The sequence below is a fragment of the Microtus oregoni genome, unplaced genomic scaffold (assembly GCF_018167655.1).
Source record: "Microtus oregoni isolate MIOR12 unplaced genomic scaffold, Mior012 000046F_ref0000063, whole genome shotgun sequence".
Lineage (NCBI taxonomy): Eukaryota > Metazoa > Chordata > Mammalia > Rodentia > Cricetidae > Microtus > Microtus oregoni.
The window spans coordinates 11,557,046-11,571,075 of record NW_024543220.1 but is presented as its reverse complement, the minus strand read 5'-3'; the positions used below and the strand labels follow the sequence as shown (position 1 = coordinate 11,571,075).

Genomic DNA, 14,030 nt, shown 5'->3' with positions numbered 1-14,030 from the left:
AAATCTATGCAGCATCTCTCCCAGATTCACTTAAGAAATGAGGCACCCACACATCTGTCTGGGCCCTGGAAATCTGTGGTTCCTGTTCCCTCCCTGCACCCACATATTTGCTCTACTTCAGGTATGTGTACCCTTGTCCTTTCTGGTGCTCTTGTAACCAGCCCCCATTTCCTTTCCTGCCTCGGGAATTCTTATTTTACTGTGAGAACAGAAGAAACACATCTCATCACCTTCACAAACTTAAGCTTTTAATACCACATACTATTTTAATTGACATCTGTATATTTATGAAAGTATAAAATATGGTCATAGCCATGCACCTCATGACAAAGTTTTGGCTAACCATGGGCCATGTATCCAACTGTGGACCAATAGGATCCTGTCATCTCAGCTTGGAGAGTGAACTCTGTCATTGTAGGAGTTCTTCTGCTTCTCCTGCTGCTGTGACAAAAAAACTGACAGTAGGGAGGAAGAGAGGGAGGGATAGAGGAAGTAAAGGGGAGAGGGAAAGGAGGGTTCATAGTATGGGGGGGACACAGTCCATCAAGGCAGAGAAGGCATGGCAGAGGGAACATGTGGTCGATCACATTGCACCCACAGTCAGGAAGCAGGGAGAGATGAAGGATGAAGGCTGGCTTGCTTTCACCTTTGGCCCAGCCCACAAGATGCCACTGTATATATTCAGGTTGGCTCTTGCCACATCAGGTAAAGGTCTCTGGAAATGCCCTCATAGGCACACCAGGAGGTGTGTCACCTGGATGATCCCCAAAACTTTTGAGAACAATTTTAACTTTTGATAACATTTTAAATTTTTTATCACTTTAAAATTCTTTTCATTGGAGTTTATGTAAAATATATTAGATAGGACCCTTTCTATATAGCTCTGGTTTGCCTGTGTAGACCAGGTTGGCCTTAGACTTGTGAGGACTTTCCTGCTCTGTCTCTGGAGTGCTGGGATTACTGGCGTGTGCCCTGTGCCTTGAGATTTTCTTGTAGCATGTATCCACCAAAGCAGATTTCACACTCTACCTCCCTGGTGGTGTGGAAGAGCCTTCTGTCTGTGTGTTGCTTTGATTGGTTAATGAATAAAGAAACTGGTTTGGCATGATAGGGTAGAGGAGCACAAGGTGGACAAAACTAAATAGAATGCTGGGAGAAAATAGGCAGAGTCAGAGAGATGTCATGGAGCCTCTGCTGGAGACAGATATGCTGAAACTTTAGCCACAGCCATGTGGTGATACACAGATAACTAGAAATGGGATAAATTAATATGTAAGAGATTAGCCAACAAGAAGCTAAAGCTAATAGGCTAAGCAGTGATTTAATTAATAAAGTTTCTGTGTGATTATTTCAGGGCTAAGTAGCCAGGAACCAACAAGCAGCCTCCTCCGACAGATTGGCACACAAACGTGGGGAACAACATCCACATAAAAACCTGAGAGGGCTTAAAAAGGATTTCTAGACACTAAAAAACAAAGTTTAGAATCATTTTTTTTTTCTGAATGTGCTTTGCTTGGGGCGGCATGCTGCGGCTCCTTTAAGAGAGGTCTTAATGATTCAGCAGTAGCAACCCTGCAGTTTCAAAATGGCAGTTTCCCAGCCATGGGCTGTGCTGCTAGCACAAACTCTGACTCTTTCGGGAGACCAACCATTTGTGAACAGTGTGCTGTGGCTTGCTTGATGGCAACATGGACCATCTGTGTGCTTGTAAGTAAGGCAGTATGCGTGGCTCTCAGAGGTGCAAGCGGCTCAGCCATGCTGAACTGGGCAGGGCAAGCAGGAAATACCATATATACCTAGTAATGGTACTGCTTAAGTTTTAAAAAAGCTTTCTAAGACAGTAAAGAATTACAGATACACAATAAAGACAAATCCAGACAGAAAAGAGCCCTCAACAAGTCACAGTGTTCGATAAAAGTATGTAGGCTTGGGAGATAGAAAAAAAAAAGAGTATAGAGAGTTGAAAAAGAAGTAAATCGTTTTTAAAAAGTCTTTAAAGAGACGAGTACAGACAGTCATAGGTTAAAGAAATAAATAATAATAAGCCACATAAAGATGAAAAATACACAGAGAGTCTAGATTATGTATACTATTATGTTTTCTTTAAGTTTTTTGACTGTAAAGGAGCTAAGTAACCAACATATTTACTTTAAAGGTTTCTTGACATCAAAATTTGAGTCTAAGGCCATGTTGCTTTGGAAAAGAGGTTCTTCTTTTGTTTCTACAGAGGATGAGAACCTATGGATTGCTTCTAGACTAATATGGTTTGATAGACCACGACCCCCTGAAAGGTCATCATGAACACCCCCAAAAATTACTTTGCCCAATAAACAGCAGGAAGAAGTTTGGACAAAACTATGCCCATATTCCCAAATATTGTTTGTAGATTTAAAGGGGGATATGCTATAGAGATGGATACTTTGCATTGGTATGGATCTTAGTTTATTGATGCAAGTTTTAGGTCAATTTTATTATATGTATATTTCTGCTCTTGATTAAGGTATTGTGCTTGTGCAGTTCATTTAAAAATGTAATGTATAATTAGGAAATATAGGTTAATAGATAATCATATATAATAGTCAAGCTTGTAGTCATGTTAGTTAGATTTTCTAGATGGACATAGATGTATTTTAGATGAATAGATATTTTCAAACCTTTCAAAGACTATAGAATATGGCATTTAAAATGTTTTAAAAAGTTAGGACTTTTTATGACAATGAGACACAGCTGCTCCTGACAGCACCAGTTTCTTCAGGAGGAAGATGGACATCAAACAGGCTCCTTATGGAGTGGGTTAGCCATTTGCAAAACTAAAACTGCTCTTGCCTGAACTGTGTGATGAACTGGACATGCAGAACCCGCAGAGAGATGCCTGCTAAACTTACTTAAAGGTGAGACCATCCTTTGGGGTTCCTGCTTCATGAAAGTCTGCCAAACATTCTGCAGGACACAGAAGAATGTGACTGATGAACTGCCAATATAGCTGGAACTGTCTTTAAAATTTCCTGTTTCGTGGAAAAGTCTGCCAGACACTATGGGCCTATGGGCTGAAGATTGGATGCCCCAACTATACAAAAAACTTTCGGTGACTGTCCAGGTAGTGATATGTCTCTGTCAATTCTAGAGTTTTGGAAGTTGCTTACAATGTACTTCCTGTCTACTTAGGTAATATTGTATCCTTCTGGAGTCTTTGATGTAGTTGAAGAATAGATAGTAGTAACATAGTTTTCCTTAATTATGATAAAAGATAAAGTAGTTATAAATATTGTAACTAATTCTTGCTTGACACCTGCTTTGCTATATGTAATCTTGCTATGTTAAAGTTAAAGCCTTTTTATTTTAAAAAAGAAAAGGGGAAATGATGTGGAAGGTACTTCTATCTGTGTGTTGCTTTTATTGGTTAATGAATAAAGAAACTGGCTTGGACTGACAGGGCAGAGGAGAGCTAGATGGTGAAAACTAAACTGAATTCTGGGAAAAAGAAGGGCGGAGTCAGAGAGAAGCCATGGAGCCTCTGCTGGAGATAGACATGCTGAAACTTTAGCCAGTAAGCCACAGCCACGTGTCGATACACAGATTACTAGAAATGGGATAAATTAATATGTAAGAGATTAGCCAATAAGAACCTAGAGCTAATGGGCCAAGCGTGATTTAATTAATACAGTTTCTGTGTGATTATTTTAGTGCTGAGCAGCTGGGAATCAACAAGCAGCCTCCTCCAACACCATGGTGTCTGACTAGGGACAGATGACAATAGTCAGGGCTGGGAACTAAGGAAGAGAGAAACTTCAACCTTGGCCAAGATTCCTGAGCATTCTGAGGCTATATTTGTTTGTTTCTGTGTCACCAGCATGGCCCCGGATCCAGTAAACTCCAAGATGAAAGACAAAAACAAAACAAAAACCAGCAACTAACTTACAAAAGATGATTTATTGGTTTTGTGGATCTACTGAACCAGGGTCACTGAGATTCTACAGTAGATATGATTTGAAAGATACCAAGAAACAAAACTCAAGTCAGAAGTGAATTCCTAGGTTATGTGAGCTATGAGGGGGAACCTCAAGTGCAAGAGAAAAGCAAAATCACTTCCCCAAGGACACTTGGGGAAGACAACATGATGAATTGGCCCAGGAAACACACTGGCCCAGGTCATCCAGCAGACCACGTCTGCCCTGGAGAGGACCACACACCTGCAACAAAACAGACAGGAGAGGGATGTGTTCCTGAGGTCCTGTGCTGAGGTCCTGATCACACCACTGCACAATTCTCCAGCAATATTCCAACCACATTTTTATCAGTCTCCTCTTCCCCCACTCCCCCTGTGTGCTGGCTTAAGCTCCCACAAACACAAACCCTCACCTTCCTCTCCAGGGTATGGTTTATAATGGTCCTGGGTGTCTGGAGGGGCCACCTGATCTCAGGCCTTGAATGATGAAGATGGTGCCCACCACGATGCCCACGATGCCCACGGACAACCCCAGGGCGCAGACCACAGTCTCCGTCAGCTCTGACATGGGGGCTGGAACCTCAGGTTCTGGAAAAGTGAAGTATTTGGAGTCAGGGGGGAGCATGTCCATGTATAAGCATGTAAGAGGGCCCGTGTGAGGATGGAAGTCAATCCACAGAGACTTTGGGGCTGGGCATGTGGAAGAACATGAAATCTATCACTAGATAGAAGAATAAAAAATGAGTCTGGTCACCAGAGCCAGAAGATGACAGGCTGTTCTAGAGCTGACAAAGAACAAGAACATGCAGAAGCAGGGAGAACCCACACGTACCCCAGTGTTGCAGCACCAGTGCAGAAGCAGGGAGAACCCACACGTACCCCAGTGTTTCAGCACCAGTGCAGAAGCAGGGAGAACCCACACGTACCCCAGTGTTTCAGCACCAATGCAGAAGCAGGGAGAACCCACACGTACCCCAGTGTTGCAGCACCAGTGTAGAAGCAGGGAGAACCCACACGTACCCCAGTGTTTCAGCATCGGCTCCTCCAGGCCCCAGTGCTCCACCTTGCAGTCATAGACATCATCGTCAGAAGGGATGAAGGTGAGGTAAGACATCTTGTGGAAGGAATGGTCATGGCTGGTGATGAAGCTGGTCTCATAAACAGTTTCTGTGACTGACTTGCTGTTTCTCAGCCATGTGATTTTGACCACAGGAGGGAAGATCTTGTCCACGAAGCAGACGAGGGTGTTGGGCTGACCCAGCAACACAGGGGCCTTGGGGAACACAGTCACCTCGGGAATGTCTGGAAAGGAAATGGCTTTGGATGTGAGTGATTGATAGGAGTTTCTCTCCCTGACTTTCTGTACTGTCTGGTGAGCGAGCCCTTGCTGAGCCTCAAGTACATGATGGTCCAACAACCTGACCTTCCCTCCTGCTTGAAGCTAACGTGTGCTGCATCCACTTTATCCTGGTGCCTTTCTCTCTAAGGGTGTTAAGATATCTGCCAGGCCCTCTTCAAAAGATTCAAGAAGTGCATTGTGGGAACAAAGAGCTTTATATTACATGGGATATATGATTTGTGAGAGAGGATGACGGTAATGAGATCTGGACATGCCTTGGAAAGGAGAGTTTTTTTTTTTTAACTTTTATTGATTCTTTGTGAATTTCACATCATGCATTCCAATTCCACTTATCTCCCTGTCCCCTCGCACTCACCCTCTTCCCTGCAACCTCCCTAAAGACAAAATCAAATTTAAAAGAAAATTCAAAAACCAAACCAATCAAAGAACAAAAACAAAAAGAAGACCAATCATGTTGTGGAAGCTGTAGTGTGGCCTGGTGAGTCACACGGTTTACCCTTTTTAGTCCATACATCCTGACTTAAAAGAATTCATTGCTGTGAGTCCTTGGTCTGGTTCCTGGCCTCTGGCTGATGGAGGAAGGTCATTGGCTAATAAAGGAACTGCCCTGGCCCATTTTATTGGTTAGAGGATAGGTGGGAGGAGTAAACAGAACAGAACGCTGGGAGGAAGAGGAAGTGAGCTCAGAGACTCCACAGCTCTCTCGGGAGCAGACGCCTCAGAGAGAGACGCCATGCCCCGCTCCCGGGATGAAGCTCTGACCCAGGATGGACATAGGCTAGAATCTTCCCGGTAAGCGCACCTTGGGGTGCTACACACAGATGATTAGAAATGGGCTAAATTAATATGTGAGAATTAGCCTAGAAGAGAATGGGCCAAGCAGTGATTAAAAGAATACAGTGTCCGTGTAATTATTTTGGGTAAAGCTAGCCGTGGGGGCGGCCGGGTGCTGGGGATGCAGCCCCGCCGCCCTAATTACTACATCTGGCTTCTGCTGTTTGGGATTTGTAGGTTTGTCCCCTGCACATGCTCCAACAGTTCATAGATTCAGTGGATGTTGGTGTAGGCCAACCCTGGTTCTGGGCCTGGGTGGTTGCTGGGTTGGTCAGCTGGCTAGTTTTCCCTCATTGTCACTACCCAGATGAGCTCCGCAGCACTGCCTCAGCTAGCTCACCCAGGACAGCCTACAGCAAGGAGTGGGGACAGTTCTGCTCTCAGGCCTTCAGGTCTGGTCCCCTGCTCATATCACCAGGGCTATCTCTACTGTTTTGCCCAGGCAAGGTGCAGGACCCTCTCTCCTGATTGCTGTAGGGGGCATATGAGGTGGGGTGGGGGGGTCAGCTCTCCTACTCTCACACCCTCAGGACTGGCTCATCTGTGTCCCCAACAACAGGTTCAGTTCTAGTGTGCTGACCAGGTAGGGTGCAGGGTCCATGGTCCTGAGTACTGTAGCTGGTATAGGGCAGGACTAGCTCCCTTACTCTTGTGACCCCAGGGCCAGCTCTCTCACCTGCCACTGGTAGTAATGGGTGAAGGGGGAGGACATCTTCCCCTCACCCATGCTGCCACATGGCAGACAAGGGGGGTGCAAAGTCAACTTTCCTGCCCTCACGCCCTCAGGGATGGCTCACCTGTGTCCCCGAACATAGGGTCAACTCTAGTGTGCTTCCCAGGTAAGGTGCAGGCCTATGGTGAAGGATGAGGTCATCTTTCCTGAGTGGGAAGGGGATGGGATGAGCTCTCCCTTAAGGGGTAGAGCCAGCCTGCCTGCTATAATATCCAGCGAGGGGCAGGACCAACTATTCTAGGGCCAGTGAAGGGTGGGGCTGGCTCAGCACAGCATGTTTCCAAGGATCCCTGGTGCTAACACCAGCCATGAACATCACCATAGACCCCTAGCTGCAGCAGGACCACAGACCCAGACATAACCCTAGGCAGTGGCCTGTACCTGGAAGTCTCCATGACTCCAGGTGGCAGCACTGGCCACTCAGATCAGCATAGCCCCAGGAATGGCCCGGTTCTCAGACTCTGACATGGTCCAAGATGGCTAACAAGACCCTGGTCCTCCACAAAGCCCTTGGTGACAACAGGAGCCCTGGACACCAACTCAGACCCTGGCTGCTGTAGGACCAAGGACCCAGACATGATTCTTGGCAGCTGCCCAGCTTGTGACCATGGCCCCTAGTGGCCATGCAGGCCACCCAGATTGGTATGGCACCCATGACAGCATAGTCCTCAGATACCAACATGGTTCCACCACAAACCCCTGCACAGCCCCCTGTGATAACAAGAACCACAGACACCAACAAAGGCCTCCTTGGCTGCTTGAGGGTCCTGGATCAAGACCTGGCTCTTGGTCATAGCCCAGACATCTCCCTGTACTCAGTGGCAAGCTGCCCATTCCTCATCACCCTCATTTCTCCAGATCTGCTTCTTCCCCAGCCCAAAACCATTCTGCCTTTCCCTCTCTTCCACCTTCCCACCCTGAACTCTCACACCACAATGGTGCCCAACTGCTCAGCACCAGGGCTCTTGGAAGGTCACAGGTGGCACCTGGTTTGGTATTGCCTGTCTCAGCCATAAGGAATGGCATGGATTGTTGCTTTTCCTCAAGGAGAGGGTTTTGTAGAGCAGTGAATAGCATTCCCCACCAGAAGAGGGAGGGAGAAGTGGGACGCTGAGCACGTACCATTGGTAGTTGGCGTAGAATTGGACCTCTTAATCATGATGTCCAAGTTGAATTTTACTGTAGCTATCTGTTGCAGTCCGCCTTGTGGGTCAAAGCTTGTCAGTTGGCCAAACTCAGGAATCCTCCAGACTGTCTCCTTCTTACCCGAGTCCACATAGAACAACTCATCGCCATCAAATTCGAATGTGTACTGGCCGTTGGATCCGTAAGACTGATAGAAGCCTATACCATAGGCGCCGACATGGTCGGCTGGTGAATTGAGATGCATAGCAGAAAAATGGAAAACAAGAAGAAAAAAGAACTATTAAACAAAATGATAGAAAATACTCTTTAAAAATACCATGAACTTCATTTTTTGGCACATTTCCATCACTTTCCTATCACTCTCAGTGTTGGTTATGACATGTGCCACACTATGACAATGGCATAATGTCATGGGTTTGATTTCTGCTATCCTGAGCGCCTCCTTCAGGGTCTGGCACATAATAGCCTAAGCCAAGTAGCTCACAAGTGAGTGGAAGAGGAAAGCCTTGTTCACAAAGATTCAGTCATTCTGCTTGCTCTCTTCTAGGTTTGGGTCTCACTGATCTTTCATAAATTAATAACATATCTGTTACATTTTATTTCCTTTCTTAAAAGGGACACTTTCCATACAGGGATCCCTTCTCACTTTTTAATAAAAGGAAAAGCACATAGAATCCTAAATAAAGAGAATAATAACATCACTACAAAATATATGAAAACTGTTATATTTAAAGTTCCTCCATTGTTAACTGTGGGGATCTACAGGATCTTCTGGAATAAAAGAAATAGAGACTTGGTATGGGATTCACCTCTGTATGCTTTGAATATGTTTTATCACCATTGGTTAATAAATAAACTGTTTTGGACAATGGCTTAGCAGAGTAAAGCCAGGTGGGAAATCTGAACAGAGTCAAAGAGATGTCACATAGCTGCCGAAAGAAGGCATCCAGAACCTTTATGGGTAAGCTACAGCCTCGAGGTGATACACAGATCAAGAGAAATGGGTTAATTTAAGAAAAGAGCTAGATAGAAATAAGTAGCATTGACCAAGCAGCATTGTAGTTAATATTGTTTCTGTGTGATTATTCAGGTCTGGGTGACCAGGAAATGACAGCCAGTCTCCATTTACAGAGACTTAATTGGATTGTATGTTTCTGCCAATCCCTGCCTTCTATTTTTTCCCAAATCAACACTGTCATTCATTTGCAGATTCATGGTGAATTAAAACTTTTTCCTCCAACTGAGCATGTGTGAGATACCAGAGCAAATGGCCGCCAGACAGGCAATTCCACCCAAAAGAGGTCAATAGACACTGTCAAGGCATAGATTTTAGTAATTAGTTTCATCTTTTCTTCCTTCTTCGTTTATTGAGTTTCAGCAATTGTCAGACATGGTGCTGTGTAAGAAGACCAGGCATGGTCTCTGCAGTCACCACGCTTGGTGAATGCTAGGAGAGGTGGGTCAGTAGACAAACAAGTACATGTAAGGTGCTGTGAGTGGCGGTGGGCAGGTCACAGTCTGGCGTTCTGTGCAAGAAACTGCAGTCGGAACTAACTACACCATCCTCTCATGGTCCTGTTGTTTGCAGGGGTCTCTTTTTCCCATAGAAAACAAGGTGGTTGTTTTTTTAATTTGCTGAAACCTCCGCTACTCTGAAGGTGTCTGCTCAGTTGCTTCCGACCACACTAGGACTCCCAGCCCCTCTGCCTCTATATTCACATTCTATTCCTCCTCTGGCTCCTCCCATCCCAGCAAAGTCATCTTGGTTGGTATCACCAGTCCCCTACCCCCGCCCACAACACCACACCTCCCCCTTAAAGCTTTCTTATCCACTAACAATAAATCTTGGTTTAGTTTCCAAATGTGAATGTACACCACATTTGCTTCCGCAGGTCCATGTCCTGGGCCACAAGCATTGCTGAGGACACCACACTGCTTCCTGTCATTACAGTTTGGGCCCCAGCTGCATTCACTGTCCTCAGCAATGGCCTTCCTGCTCCCTGACCTTGGTCCTGCATCCATCGGTAGTCTGCACACTTCCTAGGGACAGGCAGCAGTTTTTCTATTTCAGTGTCCACTTCTTAGCTAGGCAAGTGCTTTTCAAAGGGCAGTACTGAATGATTATTGCTAGTTTTGAGGCCCATGGAGACTCGGAATGACTGACAGGTGATAGAATCGTGTGAAGGTCAGGTCAGGTTCAGCCATGAGCAGGGCTGCATTAGGACCCGTGCACCCATGCATTTAGCTCTGTGGCCTCTCCTTGATGAAAATATTGAAAGTCATATAATATAGGCTGAGTCAAAATCAAAGCACTTTTTAGACCTTGAAATTTCACTTTTTTCCTTGAAAATTCAAAAGAAATGATAATATTTTCACACAGCCCTACAGTTGTGTGGTTCCTCAGAACTGTGCCCACTGTGTCTGCTCACACCTGGTTCAAGCACTCTAGTATGATACTGAAGGAAGAAACTGGGGAGAAAGGAAATAACTCCCTGGAGAAATCTCCCAGGGGAGACTTCTACCCCCCAACAAAACTGAAGTGAGAGCAGCCAGGGTTCACAGGTCGCTCGATCCCTTTCAATTCCTGTTTCAATCATTTGACTTTTCAATTGTATTTTAAAAGCTACTATCAATGTCTGTAAATTGGCACAGAGTTACGGAGGGGTCCTGAGAGAGGGCAAGGATGCACACAGGGAGAGTGGAGAGAGGTGAGCAACATGGGCCATGGGACCTCAGGCTTTTGTATCCTGTGCTTGCCTGTGTTGCTGTTACAGAACTCTGTTAGATAAGGAGTAGCACAGGCCTATATTCCTTAGTTTGTTACAAAAATATGAAATTATGTTTGGAATAGGAACAGGGAAAATTGACATTCACAGGCATTTCCTAACAAATTAAGTAGTAAAAGTCTCTCTATGTAGCCCAGGCTGTCCTTGAACTCAGGATCCTCCTGCTTCGGCACCTAAGCACTGAGTTACCCATGTGCACTCCCAGGCCCAGCTTGGTTTTCACTGTTTTTAAAGCTCATCTACATATTTATTTGCGTTGGTCACTTGTGAGGACACACGAGGAAACCAAGATTCAGGAGGACTGTCCTGTAGGATGGTGGCCCCTTCTCTCACTTCCCAGGGCATGAAGAGTATAGACCCTAGCACAAGGGAAGTATTTTCCGTACAGCTGTATACATGATTCACGGAACAGTTTTCCTTAGATACACTCCAGGAGATGGGTACAATGGGCTCTAGAAACTCTCAGAGTTCATGTATTTTAGTAATGAAAAATCATCCATTCGTGGAAACACCCTCAAGTTTAGAGACAACCCCACCTACCGCAAACCCCTCCACACCTCCCTCACTGGATCCACCATTAGAATCATGGCTTGGTGAGCACAGCTCGTCAGCAGAGCCTCCTGAAGACAAACGGGGCCACACAGTTGCTAGACCGCCTAATACTGAGAATTTGTATCTCAGTCAATTTGTGTCTCTCTCTTCTCTCGATTTCCCATTTCCCGGCTCCAGGCGTCCCTCCACTGTGCAACTCACCCTTAACGTTGAATTCACCCCCACAGGGGCTGAGCGAGGTGGTCAAGGCGAGGATCCCCAGAACCAGAGCTCTGCTGGGCGTCATCTTCTTTGGGTGGTCTCAGCTGCTGCTGTTCTGAGTCCTCAAGAGATGTGAGGATACAGCCAAAGAGGTCTGACTTCAAACCAAACCCCACCAGACCCAATCATAAAATTCCGTCGTGATGACGTCACAGTTGCCAGGAGCAGAGTTTGTAGTGAGAGGCCTGCAGGAGGTGAAGGGGAACTCCAGGACCACAGCAGCCTCTGCTCAGAGTGGACCTGAGGGAATGCCATGGGAAGGAGAAAGTCTCCACATCAGACTTTATCCTGTGTATGAGTGTGCAGCTGGCAAGAGAGGAGGGAAGGTCTGAAAAACCTCAAGGACAGGTGAATTCTTAGATAGTAATGATGTTACTTAAATTTTTGTATCTGGGCTGTATGATCCAGGAAGTCTCCCCTAAATTTACTTTTTTTCCTGTGGCTTCTTCAACCCCAACTCGCAACCATTTCTCAGGCTCACATACATGAGTTAGCTGTTTTTATCTTTTCTTTATTTCTTTTCATAGTGTATATAGAACACTTCAGATTGTGAGTTGACCACCGATCCAAGGGGTCCCCACAAATGGTGGCCAGTCAAAGCCATTGCTCTTTCTATTTGTGTAAACCCTGGTGGGGAGGATCTTTGCTCAGAACCCCTTATGTTTCTAGTCGGAATGCCGAGGCTTTGGGACCCACAGCCTCCATCAAGAATGCAAGATGTTTATCCAGATTTCTCCCGTCTGTTGAGTAATCTTCGTGCTCTGTGTGTTGATGCACTGACCACGTCTAAAGGAAGTTTAGGGACACTGAACACAAAAGGAAGTTCTGGCTAGCTCGATTGCTATTAAAATATTTTTTAATGTAACAATGTTCAGTCAAATGTTGAAAGGTGTTCTTGTAACTTAGAAAGTATTGTTGTTCTCCTAACTGCTGGGTTTTCCAAATTTGTTATCCTTTTATGTGAATATTTCAGATGAATGTGAGGGCTGAGGATTAAAGTCACAGCAACCATTAGGTGTTCTATTCTTTATAGAAGACTGAGTTTTCTGCTTTTGATGGAGGTCACAAGCTCGTGACCATTTAGGATCACTTAGGTTCATTCTGTCCTCGTGAGACTAGTGCGTTAGTCCGTGGTCTTCACAATGGTGAGACTGTGAAGGGGTGAGACAGGGCACTCCAGCTCCTGCCTAGGTGCTGCCTCAGCCTCAGCCTCACTGTGGGCTTGCCTCCTTCTGGGTGAATTGTTTAAGGTAATCACAGAGTTTTCCTACTTGCCCCACTTGTTGATAGGATGAGGGAAAATTCCGTTTAGATAATTTAGGGACCAGATTTAGTGCCTGGGTTACTAAACAGATTTAGTTCCCTGTTGCTCAATCAAACACCACCCAGGTATTCATGAAGGTATTCCGCAGTGTGATTAATCCTGTAATCAATTGATGTTAAGGGATGACCCTGAACAATCGGGATGAGCTGGCCACAGCTGGGAAGTCTTAAGAGCCAGCTGAGGCTCATTTGAAGAAGGGAAGTCACTGTCGCCTCTGCCAGCACAGTTCCCATCTGCCCTCCTGAAGACCACCTGCCCAGTGGCCCTCAGACATGCTGGTTCACCCCCACATCTGTGGAAGCAAATTCCTTGCAACAGCTTTCCTAGTGTGTGTCCCCACCGGCTTTACTGCCTTTGCTATACAGAGAGGCCCCGTGTTTCCCCCGGTGAGCTTTCTTTTGATTTCTCTGCTGATCTTTGCCTGGAGGCATTGACCTACATTATAGATGTTAGCTGACTTCCTGAGGGGCATCCAACAGGACACAGATGGCACACTGAGATGATTCCATCCAAATCAAGCTTGGGGAAGCAACAAGTTTCTTGGAATTACTGATAGGATCACAGGAGAGGAGTTGCTTACAAGCACACGGTGACCCAGAGGCAGATACACATACACACACACACACACACACACACACACACACACGGCCCACCGCAGCATGAAAGCGGCATCCATGAAGTCCCCTGCACAACTTGCAGTCAGCTCCATAGGAAAGCACCCTGTGGAGAAAGGGGCGGGGGGGGGGGGACAAACAAACTGTGGTAAGTCACATCCCCTGCAGCTGGAGTCCCAGGCTGTTGTGAGCTGCTATGTGGCTGCTGGGATCTGACATCCTCTTCTGACCTCCGAGGGTAAGGCATACACATGTGCATATGTAGAAAAATTGGCACACTCGTGTACAAATAAATAAATTTTAAAAATAAAAGCAAAGATGAACACACAAAAGAAAAAAATGTTGGGCACAAGAAGAGAAGCTATGGGGCCAGGGAGCTGGCTCAGGGGTTAAGAGCACTGACTGCTGCTGCAGAGGACCTGGGCCTTCCCAGCACCCACATGGGGCCACAACTGCCTGGAACTCCAGCTCCAG

The 14,030-nt window shown here is 45.9% G+C and overlaps 1 protein-coding gene across 1 annotated transcript; it reads right to left on the bottom strand.

Moving 5' to 3' along the window:
- Positions 1-3,911: 3,911 nt before the first annotated feature.
- On the bottom strand, positions 3,912-11,676 carry LOC121435302 (H-2 class II histocompatibility antigen, I-E alpha chain-like). Its single transcript, XM_041634536.1, has 5 exons — positions 11,559-11,676; positions 7,996-8,244; positions 4,967-5,248; positions 4,360-4,534; positions 3,912-4,190 (listed from the first exon to the last, which is right to left on the bottom strand). Exons 1-4 carry the CDS (start codon positions 11,641-11,643, stop codon positions 4,380-4,382), a joined length of 771 nt encoding a protein of 256 aa, XP_041490470.1. The 5' UTR covers positions 11,644-11,676; the 3' UTR covers positions 3,912-4,190; positions 4,360-4,379.
- Positions 11,677-14,030: the final 2,354 nt, after the last annotated feature.

Bases quoted from the DNA above. Each gene is read 5' to 3' on its own strand.
- LOC121435302 (XM_041634536.1), bottom strand. From the start codon at position 11,643: ATGACGCCCAGCAGAGCTCTGGTTCTGGGGATCCTCGCCTTGACCACC. The intron at 8,245-11,558 runs GTGAGTTGCACA...TCAATTCACCAG, and splicing joins GGGTGAATTCAACGTTAAGG to CCGACCATGTCGGCGCCTAT. The intron at 4,535-4,966 runs GTACGTGTGGGT...TCACTTTTCCAG, and splicing joins GCCGATGCTGAAACACTGGG to AACCTGAGGTTCCAGCCCCC.